General features: G+C 45.0%; 1 protein-coding gene across 1 annotated transcript in view; it reads left to right on the top strand.

Annotated features, from left to right (window-relative positions):
- Positions 1–10726: 10726 nt before the first annotated feature.
- MRNIP (MRN complex interacting protein) overlaps positions 10727–12521 on the top strand; it is a 22859-nt gene continuing 21064 nt past the window's right edge. The window contains exon 1 of the mRNA XM_012810978.2: positions 10727–10862. Within this exon, the coding sequence (XP_012666432.1) occupies positions 10797–10862 (66 nt within the window). The 5' untranslated portion in view covers positions 10727–10796. The remainder of the gene's footprint in view (positions 10863–12521) is intronic.

The raw sequence follows: 12521 nt of genomic DNA, 5'->3' as shown, positions 1-12521 counted from the left end.
GACATTTTAACAATGTTGATTCTTCCCAGCCAGGAGCATGGTATGTTTTTCCATTTGTTAACATCTTCAGCTATTTCTTTTCTCAGAGTTTCATAGTTCTCTTCATAGAGATCTTTCACGTCCTTTGTTAGGCAAATTCCCAAATATTTCATCTTACTTGGCACTACTGTAAAAGGAATAGAGTCCTTCACTGTATTTTCAGCTTGACTATTTTTGGCATATATAAAAGCTACTGATTTGTAAATATTGATTTTGTATCCTGAGACACTGCTGTATTCCTTGATGACTTCTAAGAGTTTTGACATTGAGTCCCTGGGATTTTCCAGGTATAGGATCATATTATCAATGAAGAGTGAGAGTTTGATCTCCTCGGACCCTATTTGGATACCCTTGATCATCCTCTCTTGCCTGATTGCGATGGCTAAGACTTCCATTACTATGTTGAATACCAGTGGAGACAGTGGGCATCCTTGCCTCTTTCCTGATCTGAATGAAAATGTTTTCAACTTACACCATTCAATATGATATTGGCTGTGGGTTTGCCATAGATGGCCTCTATTAGTTTGAGAAATGTCCCTTCTATGCTTATTTTCTTAAGTGTTCTTTTTTTCTTTTCTTTTTCTTTCTTTCTTTTTCTTTTTTTTTTTTTTTGAGACAGAACCTCAAGCTATCACCCTGGGTAGACTGCTATGGCATCACAGCTCACAGCAACCTCCAACTCCTGGGCTCAAGCAATTCTCCTGCCTCCACCTCCCAAGTAGCTAGGACTACAGCATTCAGCTATTTTTTGGTTGCAGCCATCATTGTTTGGTGGACCAGGCTAGATTCAAACCTGCCAGCTTAGGTGTATGTGGCTGGCTCCTTAGCTGTTTGAGCCACAAGAGCCTTCTTAAGTGTTCTGATCATGAAAGGATCCTAGATATTATCAAAGGCTTTTTCTGTATCAATTGAGAGAATCATACAGTCTTTGTTTTTATTTTATTGATGTGATGTAGTATATTTATAGACTTGCATATGTTGAACCAAGCCTGGAATAAAACCACCTTGATCATGGTGTATAATTTTTTTTGATGAGTTGCTGAATTCTATTTGCAAGATCTTATTGAATATTTTTGCATTGATATTCATTAATGATATTGGTCTATAATTTTCTTTCTTTGTTGGATCCTTTCCTGGTTTGGGGATCAGGGTGATATTTGCTTCATAGAATGTGCTGGGAAGTATTCCATCTTTTTCTATGCTTTGGAAAAGGTTGTATAACTTAGGCACTAGTTCGGATATGAAACCATCTGGTCCCAGACTTCTCTTTTTTGGGAAATTTCGTATTGTTGATGCTATTTCAGTGATTGATATGGGTCTATTCAAGATTTCTAATTCTTTCTGGTTGAGTCTAGGAAGGTGGCAACCTTCTAGGTATTGGTCGTTTCCTTCACAGTTTCATATTTCTATGAAGAGAGATTTTTTTTGTAATAATCGTTGAGGATTTTTTGAATTTCTGAGGTGTCTGTTATTATTTCCTCTTTATCATTTCTGATAGACAATATTAGAGATTTTACTTTTCTGTTTCTGGTTAGGTTGGCCAAAGGCTTATCAATTTTGTTAATCTTTTCAAAAAACCAACTTTTTGTTTCATTGATCTTCTGAATGATTTTTTTTGTTTTCAATTTCATTTAATTATGCACTAATTTTGTTTATTTCTTTTCTTCTGCTAGGTTAGGGATTGGAATGTTCTTCTTTTTCCAGTTGCTTGCGATGATCCATTAAGTTGTTCACTTCCTTTCTTTCTGTTTTCTTGATGAAGGCTTCCAATGCTATAAATTTAACTCTTAGGACTGCCTTTGCAGTATCCCACGTTTTGATAATTAGTGTCTTCATTATCATTTTGTTCCAAAAATTTGATGATTTCCTTCTTAATCTAGTGTTTCACCCAACTATCATTCAGTCTAAGATTAGTTACCATGACTTTGAGTATGAAGATTCCTGTTGCTGTTGAGTTCAACTTTTATTCTATGGTGGTCCAAAAAGGTATAAGGAATAATTTCTATTCTTTTAAATTTTTTTTTTTTTGAGACAGAGCCTCAAGCTGTATCCCTGGGTAGGGTGCTGTGGCATCACAGCTCACAGTAACCTCCAACTCCTAGGCTCAAGCAATTCTCCTGCCTCCACCTCCCAAGTAGCTGGAACTACAGATGCCCACCACAACGCCTGGCTATTTTTTGGTTGTAGTTGTCATTGTTGTTTGGTGGGCCCAGGCTGGATTTGAAACCACCAGCTCAGGTGTATGTGACTGGCGCCTTAGCCGCTTGAGCCACAGGCACCGAGCCTATTCTTTTAAATTTGCTGAGGTTAGATTTGTGTCCTAGAATATGACCTATTTTGGAGGAGGTTCCATGGGCTGATGAGAAGAATGTATATTCAGTTTTCTTAGGATGAAATATTCTGTAGAGGTCTGTAAAGTCCATTTGTTCTAGGGTCCGGTTTTAAGTCTAACATTTCTTTATTTAATTTCTTCTTGGAGGAGCTGTCCAAAACTGCCAAAGGGGTGTTAAAATCTCCAACTATTATAGTGCAGGAAGATATCAAGTTGTTCATATCCATTAGGGTTTGCTTTATGAATTGAGGGGCATTCTGGTAGGGTGCATAAATGTTAAGTATCAAAATCTCTTCATGTTGGGTGTTTCCCTTGACAAATATGTAGTGGCCATTCTTATCTTTCTTTATCTTTGTTGGTTTAAAGTCAATTGTATCTGCAACTAAAATTGGAACCCCTGCTTTTATCTGATTTCCATTTACCTGTATTATAGAAGTGCAGCCCTTCACCCTGAGTCTATTTTTACCCTTTAAGGTAAGGTGAGATTCTTGTATACAGCAGATATCTGGTCTGAGTTTATATCTAGTCAGCTAACCAGTGCCTCTTTAGAGGACAATTTAAGCCATTCACATTAATTGAGAGAATGGTTGTGTTTTGGGTGTCATGATTTTCAGAAGTCTAGTAGACATTTTATTTCTTTCACTATTTCTTTGGGTTTTGTTCAGAAAATTCTGGATGAGTTTACTTTGGAGGTAGAGCATTGCACTGGTCATTGTGGAGGATAGGTCTGAGAATATCCTGGAGAGCTGGTCTAGTTATAGCAAATTTCTTTTCTTTTCTTTCTTTTTTTTTTTTTTTGAGACAGAACCTCAAGCTGTCCCCCTGGGTAGAGTGCCACGGCATCACAGCTCACAGCAACCTCCAACTCCTGGGCTCAAGCGAGTCTCCTGCCTCCGCCTCCCAAGTAGCTGGGACCACAGGCGCCTGCCACAACGCCCGGCCATTTTTTGGTTGCAGCCGTCATTGTTGTTTTTTGGCGGGTCCGGGCTGGGGATTCGAACCCGCCACCCTAGGTGTACGTGGCCGGCGCCTCAGCTGGTTGAGCTATAGGCACCGAGCCAGCAAATTTCTTCAACATGTGTATGTCATTAAAGTATTTGATTTCTCCATCACAAATGAAACTCAGTTTAGCTGGATACAGGATCTTGGAATTAAAGTTGTTTTGTTTTAGGAGATTGAACGTTGATGACCATCCTCTTCTGGCTTGAAATATTTAAGCTGAGAGATCTGCAGTCATTCTGATATTTCTCCCTTTGTAGGTGATGCTTTTTTTTAACCTCTGGCTGCTTGCAGAATTTTCTCCTTCGTCTTAACTTTGACAAAGTTAATCACAATGTGTCTAGCAGATGCTTATTTGGATTGAGTCTTGTTGGAGTTCTGAAACTGTCAACTATCTGAAGTTCTGTATCTCTTGCAATGCTTCAGAAATTCTCCTCCAAGATCTCTTGGAGTAGAGCATCTGTATCTTTAGGACCATCCTCTTCTCCTTTGGAAATTCCTATAAGACTAATATTTAATTTTTTTTTGAGACAGAGTCATTTTGTCACCCTTCATAGAGTGCTATGGCATCACAGCTCACAGCAACCTCCAGCTCTTGGGCTTAGGCCATTCTCTTTCCTCAGCCTCTTGAGTAGCTGGGACTACAGGCACCCACCACAACACCTGGATATTTTTTGTTTTGTTTTGTTTTTTGAGACAGAGCCTCCAGCTATTGCCCTGGGTAGAGTGCTATGGCATCAGAACTCCCACCAACCTCCCACTCCTGGGCTCAAGCGATTCTCCTGCCTCCGCCTCCCAAGTAGTTGGGACTACAGGCACCCACCACAATGCCCAGATATTTTCTGGTTGCAGCCATCATTATTGTTTGGCAGGCCCAGGCTGGATTCAAACCCACCAGCTCAGGTGTATGTGGCAGGTGCCTTAGCCGCTTGAGCCACACGCGCCGAGCCTAATGTTTGATCTTTTGGCTTGATCTCACAACTCTCTCAAGGAATGATTAGTTTTTGTTCTCCATTTGTCTCCTTCCTTGAGTGTTTGGGAACATTCAAAAGCTTTGTCTTCAATTTCAGAGATCCTTTCTTCTGCCTGGTCAACTCTATTACTAAGGGATTCTACTATATTTCGGAGCTCCTCTACTTTTTCATTTCCTTGAGCTCTGCTATCTCCTTTCTCATTATGTCTGTATCTTTGGTGACTTGGTCTTTCAATCCATTAATTTCTTTTCCTTTTTCTTTTCTTTCTTTTTTTTTTTTTAGAGACAGAGTCTCACTTTGTCACCCTTGGTAGAGTGCCGTGGCATCACAGCTCACAGCAACCTCCAGCTCTTGGGCTTAGGTGATTCTCTTGCCTCAGCCTCCTGAGTAGCTGGGACTACAGGCACCCACCACAATGCCCAGCTATTTTTTGGTTATAGTTGTCATTGTTGTTTGGTGGGCCCAGGCTGGATTCAAACTGCCAGCTCCAGTGTATGTGTCTGGCACCTTAGCCACTTGAGCTACAGGCTCTGAGCCAAATTCATTAATTTCTTGAGACAACTTTGAAACTATTCTTTGGAATTTATTTTCTATCTTTTCTTCCATTCTATTTATCTTATTTTCTATCCATACTCTGAATTCAATTTCTGACATTGCTGCCATTTGTTTATGCATGGCATCTTCAGTTGTATTGCCTTTGTCACTTCCTGGGAGGGTTGATCTACTTTTGTTATTCATGTTGCCAGAGTTCTTCTGTTGGGTCCACACCATGTTTATTTTCCACCATTTGGTTATTAGAAATGGTAGAGTGAGATTAGATTTGGGTTCCCAGGTAGTAGAGACAGCCCCTTACTGAAGAGCTGGGCTTTGTAATTGTGGCTTATCTCCTACAATCGTACAAAGGCCCCTTTCCGAGTTTTGGCCCGAGACTCTAAGGACCTACTTAGTGAGATAGCACAAGCTAGCTCTATTTTGATATCAGCCAACCTCTACCCTATCCTAAGAAACCACGCTTTAGGGTTAAATCTCAGCTGTGAAGAGATACAAACAGCTGTGGTGCCCAGCTCCTACCCTTCAGTTCTTTTCCACTACAGACCTTTGAAGGTCAACCTCAGAATATCCTCGAGTGGACAGCCCTGACACAAGTTCCAATTAAATCGTCTCAGGTAGTGCAGACCCTCCTCAACAGAGAGGGATTCAAGGGTCTTCAACAACACAATTGGAGCCAGGGATCCAAACCCCCACCCACCTGACTCAGTCCACACTATTGTCCACTTCTCTGCTCAAAGGCCCAGTTAGAGCCAGGGGCCACGCCCTGCCCACAGGTTTCAGTCCACACCCAGTTAGCCTCTGCTTGGCAGACCAGGTGGAGTCAGGGGAACATGGCCCCACCTGCCAGTCTCAGTCCACTGCCTGGAAAGCCTCTGTTGGAGTCAGGGCACCACACCCTGTCTACTGGTCTCAGTCCTCACCTGCTAAGCCTCTGCTCACCAGCCCTGCTAGAGACAGGGGACCACACTCATGCCCTCAGGACTTGGTTCACACCCAGCAAGCCTCTGCTCGAGGGTTCTGTTGGAGTCAGGGGAACATGCCCTTGCCCTCGGGTCTCAGTCCATGCCTGGTAAGCCTCTGCTTGCAGGCCCAACAGGAGATGTGGACCAGCCCTTCCCACCAAACTCAGTCCACACAGGGTAACCACTCTCCTGCTGTGGGCACTGTCAGAGCTGGGGGTTCTACACCCTGTCCCACCTGACAGCCCGAACAGAGGGTCAACACCACCACAGGCCAGGCATAGTCATAACTAGGGGACTGCTCCTCCTCCCACCAAGGGTCCCTTTCTTCCCTCACCCTCTTTCTTCCCTATTAGTCATATATTCCGTCCGGATGGTTGGTGGTCCACACTATGCCCAGATCTCTCAGGAAAAGACCAAACACTTTGTTCTCTGTAGGGGGCTGAACTTCAGATCACCATGCAAGGTGGGAGGGGTGGACTGGGAGTTTGAATTTGTGGGGGAAAGTATCTATTCAATTCTATGCCTGACAGGGTGGTGTCTAGGAATGTAAGTAGGACCTCATTGGAGAAAGAGACCTGGTGTTTATCAGATCTCTCCAGCAAGGTAGAATGAGAGGTCTTGTTCCCTCCTCCTTCACAGATAGCTTACAGTGGGGCTCCAGCTTGGTGGAGGGGTCTCCTATTCTCTAGTCAATAGGCTCTGTACCTGCAATTGGTTTTCTTGAATGCTCTTCCTTGGAGTTACAGCTTGCCTAACTTCTTTCTTTGCTTAGCTCCCCACCTTTGGCTTCATAAATTCCAATTCCATCCAGTTTTTCTCTCTCTGGTCAGGAGCCTATGCTGAGGATTGCTACCAGTTGGCCATCTTCCCAGAATCTTTTTTTTTTTTGAGACAGAGTCTCACTATGTTGCCCTTGGTAGAATGCCATGGCATCACAGCTCACAGCAACCTTAAGCAATTCTCTCTTTTTTTTTTCCCCAAGAGATAGCGTCTCACTTTATCACCCTCTAGAGTCCTGTGGCATCACAGCTCACAGCAACCTCCAACTCCTGGGCTTAGGTAATTCTCTTGCCTTACCCTTCCAAGTAGCTGGGACTACAGGTGCCCACTACAACCCAGCTATTTTGTTGTTGTTGTTGTTGCAATTTGGCCAGGGCCGGGTTCAAACCCACCACCCTCGGTATATGGGGCCGGCGCCTTACCCACTGAGCCACAGGCGCTGCCCAACTTAAGTGATTCTCTTGCCTTAGTCTCCCTAGTAGCTGGGACTACATGCACCTGCCACAATGCCCGGCTAATTTTGTTGCAGTTGTCGTTGTTTAGTAGGCCCTGGTTGGGTTTGAACCCACCATCCCTGGTGTATGTGGCTGGTACCCTAACCACCTATCTATAGGCACCAAGCCATGGTTAAATATTTTAAATACCATAAATTTAGGGACACCAGGCCAGGTGCAGTGGCTCACACCTGTAATCCTAGACTCTCCTAGGCCAAGGCAGGAGAATCAACTGAGGTCAGAATTTGAGACTAACCTGCACAAGAGCAAGACCTTGTCTCTACTAAAAATAGAAAAATTAGTCAGGCATTGTGGTCAGTATCTGTAGTTCCAGCTATTCAGGAGGCTGAGGCAGGAGGATCACCTGGACCTGAAAGTTTGAGGTTACTATGAGCTAGCTGGCATCACAGCACTTTAACCTAGGTGACAGAGTAAGATTCTGTCTTAAAATAAAAACGAAACCAGAAACAAACAAAAAATAACCCTCATGAACACCAAAAACATTAAAGGTAAAAATATAAAAGAGGAATCTAGCCTATTCACATAATAAAAATACAAAAATATACAACAGTAATTTCATCTATTAATTATTCAACCTAGGAAGATAATTCAAAATGTTTAACAACCAGAATAACATTACATAATAATTGATACAAAATTTAAATATATTTTTATGTATACACAGTGGCTCACACCTATAATCTCAAACACTTTAGGAGGCCAAGCTGGGAGGATTACTTGAGGCCAGGAGTTGAAGACCAGACTGGTCAATGTATCAAGACCCTCATTTCTACAAATAACAAAACAACTTACCAGGTGTGGTGGCTTGCACCTACAGTCCTTGCTACTTAGTAGGCTGAGGTGGGAGGATCACCAGCCTGGGTGACTGAACAGAACCCTATCTTAAGTTGTGCCAAATCACTCAAGTCATTTTTATAATTTCCAAAAAGAAACACATGTACATGAATTTTTATAGTTTATAGGTTTATTGTAAATAGGAGAAGATAGAGAAAAATAGAAAAGCAATTTCTCCTACTAAAGACTACTACTCAGTATTTTGGAGTTTTAGTTTTTTCTGTTATGTTTTTTCAGAATTGAACTGATACCATACACAAATTTTTACCCAGTTCTTTTTTTTTTTTTTTTCCTCTTTTTGAGACAGAACCTCAAGCTATCACCCTGGGTAGAGTGCCATAGCATTACAGCTCTAACTCCTGGGCTCAAGCGATTCTCCTGCCTCTGCCTCCCAAGTAGGTGGGATTATAGGCGCCTGCCACAACACCTGGCTATTTTTTGGTTGCAGCCCTCATTGTTGTTTGGCAGGCCAGGGCTGGATTCAAACCCGCCAGCGCAGGTGTAAGTGGCTGGTGCCTTAGCCACTTGAGCCACAGGCGCAGAGCCCCCAGCTCTTTTCAATAATCACAAAACATTCTGGGCAGTGCCTGTGGCTCAAAGGAGTAGGGCGCTGGCTCCATATGCTGGAGGTGGCGGGTTCAAACCTAGCCCCAGCCAAAAAAGAAAAAAACTGCAAAAAAAAAAATTCTTTACAGCTGCCCTGTTTTCTCAGCCACAATAATTCAAACTTGGAAACAAAGACCATCCAAATGAGAAACAGCCTACTCAGAGCTTGCTATATTGCAAGGGAGTCAGTCACCATCACTTGTATGTGGCAGATTCTAAAGAAGAGCAATGGGAAGGTTTCTGGTATGTTCTGAATGCAGGCTGCTGGCAGCCAGAGGTGAGCTAACAAGAGGCAGGATGTTTTACGTGAGTGGTTTGGGGAGCACATTTGCCTTTCTAGGGTTGGTTCTCAGGTAGGGAGGCAGGAGGTCCTTGACCAAGTCCTCACCATCTCAGTCAACTGCTGCAGGGCCTGGTAACTGCAAAGGTGTATTGGTCAGAGTTCTATTGTCATCCGTTGGCCACTGTCCATATTGTATTCAATCCCTCAAAACACAATTTTTAAAATTATTTTTTCTGACACGTCTATTGTACAAAAATTGGAAAATTATTAAAACAATTAAAATTACCTATCACCAACCCTAACCACACACACCCTCGCACCCCTTAAAATAGTGCCCAGCATCTCCTAATTGAAATCATGTACATTTTATTTATTTATTTATTTATTTATTTATTTATTTATTTTTGAGACAGAGCTTCAAGCTGTCCCCCTGGGTAGAGTGCCGTGACATTACAGCTCACAGCAACTTCCAACTCCTGGGCTCAAGCGAGTCTCCTGCCTCCTCCTCCCAAGTAGCTGGGACCACAGGCGCCCGTCACAACGCCCGGCTATTTTTTGGTTGCAGCCGTCATTGTCGTTTGGCTGGGGATTCGAACCCACCACCTTAGGTGTACGTGGCTGGCGCCTTAGCTGGTTAAGCTATAGGCGCCGAGCCCCATGAACATTTTATAACCTTGCTTCTCTACAACACACGTGCCAACATTTTCACTTCAAAGTCTAAACTCTGTATAAAAATTAGCCGGGCATTGTGGTGGATGTCTGAGGTTCTAGCTATTCTGTAGAACATTTATTTTTGTTACAATTCAGTGAACGTCAGTGCATAAATAATCGATCTGTCTGGGTGATGCGCTTGTTTTTCTCAGGGGAGTGGAAACTGCCAGATTGCTTTTCATGGTTTTTCAGTTTTCCTGTTCTACCAGCGTCCTCTAAGTGCACATCCTTGTCAGGATCAGATGTTATAATTTTATCTAACAAAATGACTTGTTAGGCATGCGTGAACGCCTTGGCCTAGAAAAAAATAAACACCAGAAAATGGTAGTACTAGGAAAAACTGCTTTTCTACTCATCTGTATTTTTTTCCTCGTTTCTGCAACAAACCTGCAATCCTTTAAGAAATCATGTACATGTTTTTTCTTGTAACGTGGAGTTAGGGTCCTGGAGTTACTGGGGCAGAACCGCAATACTTCCCCTGCCCAGAGCTAGCCTCGCTCGGCCACGTCCCGTAGCAGAGTCCAAGGAGGCTTTCTTCTGCCGCCAGCGGGCTTGCTTTACGTTTCAAACACCTCCGGTCCCCGGCTCCCTCTCTGCGAAGTGTGGGGCTGGCGAGCTGCCCGTTTTCCTCGGAGTTCTACGAGTTCCAGCTCCAGGATTAACTGCCCTCTCCGCCCCCTACTACTCGCAAATCCCCAGAGGGTGGAGGGAGCAGGGCCCTCCCCCCGGGCCCAGGCACTCCAACTAGCCAAGGCTGCGCAGGCTACGCCAGTGCAGCTTCACTCTTCCCGGCGAGCCCAGGAGGAGACGCCGGCTCAGAAAGAATCGGGAACTGACCCAGGGTCCCACACTGAGTCGGCAAGCTGGCTGACCCAAGCCCACCGGGACAGCGAACTACGCAGCAGTAAAAATCTCAGAGCCTTTCCAAGGTCAGAAATCGCCCACGAGATACAGCCAAGAGTGAGCCAGGAACCCAGTCGGGGCGGGGCGGGGCGGACCAAAGAACTGTGGCGCACACGCACGTCAGGCTAGGGAGACTAGGCGAGCGGGAGCATACGTGGGTGGGAGGAGCCAGAGCGGGCCGGAGCGTAGGGCGCAGGCGCGCGTCAGGGAAGCCGGAGAGGACTTAGTTGCGCGGGAGGCGAGGCCGGAGCTCAAGGCAAGAGCCCAGGCCAGGCGGCTACCGTATTGGTGGCGAAGGAGTTCGCTATGGCGACACCTCAGCGAGCTCGGGTCTTGCGGTGCTGTAGCTGCTGCCTCTTCCAGGCGCACCAGGTCGGGCGGGCGCCGGCCACCCCCGCCTCCAGCGCGTAGATGGAGGATGGGTTGTGACTGGGCCGCGGGCGTTTTCTTTTTAGGCAGCAGGATATACCTGGGACCGGAATAAGTGGCAGTGATTGCTATGGGATAGTCCCTTAGTACCCAGTGAGGACAGCGTCTCATGAATGTCTCTCATTCTATAACGTCGTTCGGGGCATTTCGTTTTCATTTTTTGCTTGGTTTTTGTAGGAACCAGAGGTAATGGTTTCTGCAGAGGCGACCGCTCGTGAGTGATACCAGATGTTGGGGAATGCGGGTTGAGGATAGCATCTCTTATGCAGAACCTAGCCCACAGAGTGACTCTCCCTTTAAACACAAAGGGGTGATAGTTTTTAAAACTGAGACTAGAGGGGAAACTGGATGTACCATTGAAGTGTTCCTGGTGGACGGCTGGTGGCCCTCAGTGGCTTTGCCCCAGTCTTTGTTCTCCTGGAGTGACGGACTTGATGGCTGCTGGTCAAAGCATAAACCACTGGACACTAGGAGTTTTCTTTGGTGGGGGGAGGGCTTTTTATTTTTTTTTTAAAGACAACGTGTCCCTCTGTTGCCCAGGCTGGAGTGTAGTAGCGCAATCATAGCTCACTGCAGCCTCAGACTCTGGGCTCCAGCGGTCTTCTTTCCTCAGACTGTCGGGTAGCTGGGACTACAGGTATGACCACCTTGCCTGTCTGTCAGGCAAGGTCGGTGTGATGCCTTGCCTACAGCTCTGTCTTGAATGCTGAAGATGACTCCAGGCAAGTATTTTAAACAGGGTAGTTTCTAAAGTATTTTCTTCCCTGATTTTCAGCACCCAAGACAGAGGATGTCAATTAACCTAATCTTTTCTGGGTCATTCTCTGTCTTCCTGCTTCATGTCACTTAATGCTGTCAGTTTATCTTTTTCTGATAATTCCTCTGCCTAGTTACCTGCTAATCTGCTATGCTTCGAAAAAAGATAGTATAAGACTTCTTTAAAATGTTTGTTAAAGGCTGGGAGTGGCGACTCACGCCTGTAATCCTAGCACTCTGGGAGGCTGAGGTGGGTGGACTGTCTGAGCTCAAGAGTTCCAACTGCTTGAGCAAGAGCAAGACCTCGTCTCTATTAAAAATAGAAAAACTCGGACAGCACCTGTGGCTCAGTGGGTAGGGTGCTGACCCCATACACCAAGTACACCGAGGGTGGCAGGTTCAAACCTGGCCCCAGCCCAACTTCAACAAAAAAAAATAGGTGTTGTGGTGGGTGCTGTAGTCCCAGCTACTTGGAGGTTGAGGCAAAAGAATCCCCTAAGCCCAGGAGTTGAAGGTTGTGAGCTGTGACACCACCGGACTCTACCGAGGGTGATAAAGTGAGACTCTGTCTCTAAAAAAAAAAAAAAAACTAGAAAAACTATAGGGGCATTGTGGCAGGTGCCTGTAGTTCCAGCTACTCAGGATGCTAAGGCAAAAGGGTCATTTGTGCCCAGTAGTTTTGAGGTTGCTGTGAGCTACGATGCCCCAGCACTCTACCCAGGGCAACAGAGTGAGACTGTGTCTCAAAAATAAAAACTAGGCTCGGCGCCTATAGCTCAACCGGCTAAGGCGCCAGCCACGTACACCTAAGGTGGCGGGTTCGAATCCCCAGCCCAGACCCGCCAA

The sequence above is a fragment of the Otolemur garnettii genome, unplaced genomic scaffold (genome assembly GCF_000181295.1).
Source record: "Otolemur garnettii isolate 467f Iridium unplaced genomic scaffold, OtoGar3 scaffold00146, whole genome shotgun sequence".
Lineage (NCBI taxonomy): Eukaryota > Metazoa > Chordata > Mammalia > Primates > Galagidae > Otolemur > Otolemur garnettii.
The sequence above is the reverse complement of the archived record's forward strand: the minus strand, read 5'-3'. Positions and strand labels throughout refer to the sequence as shown.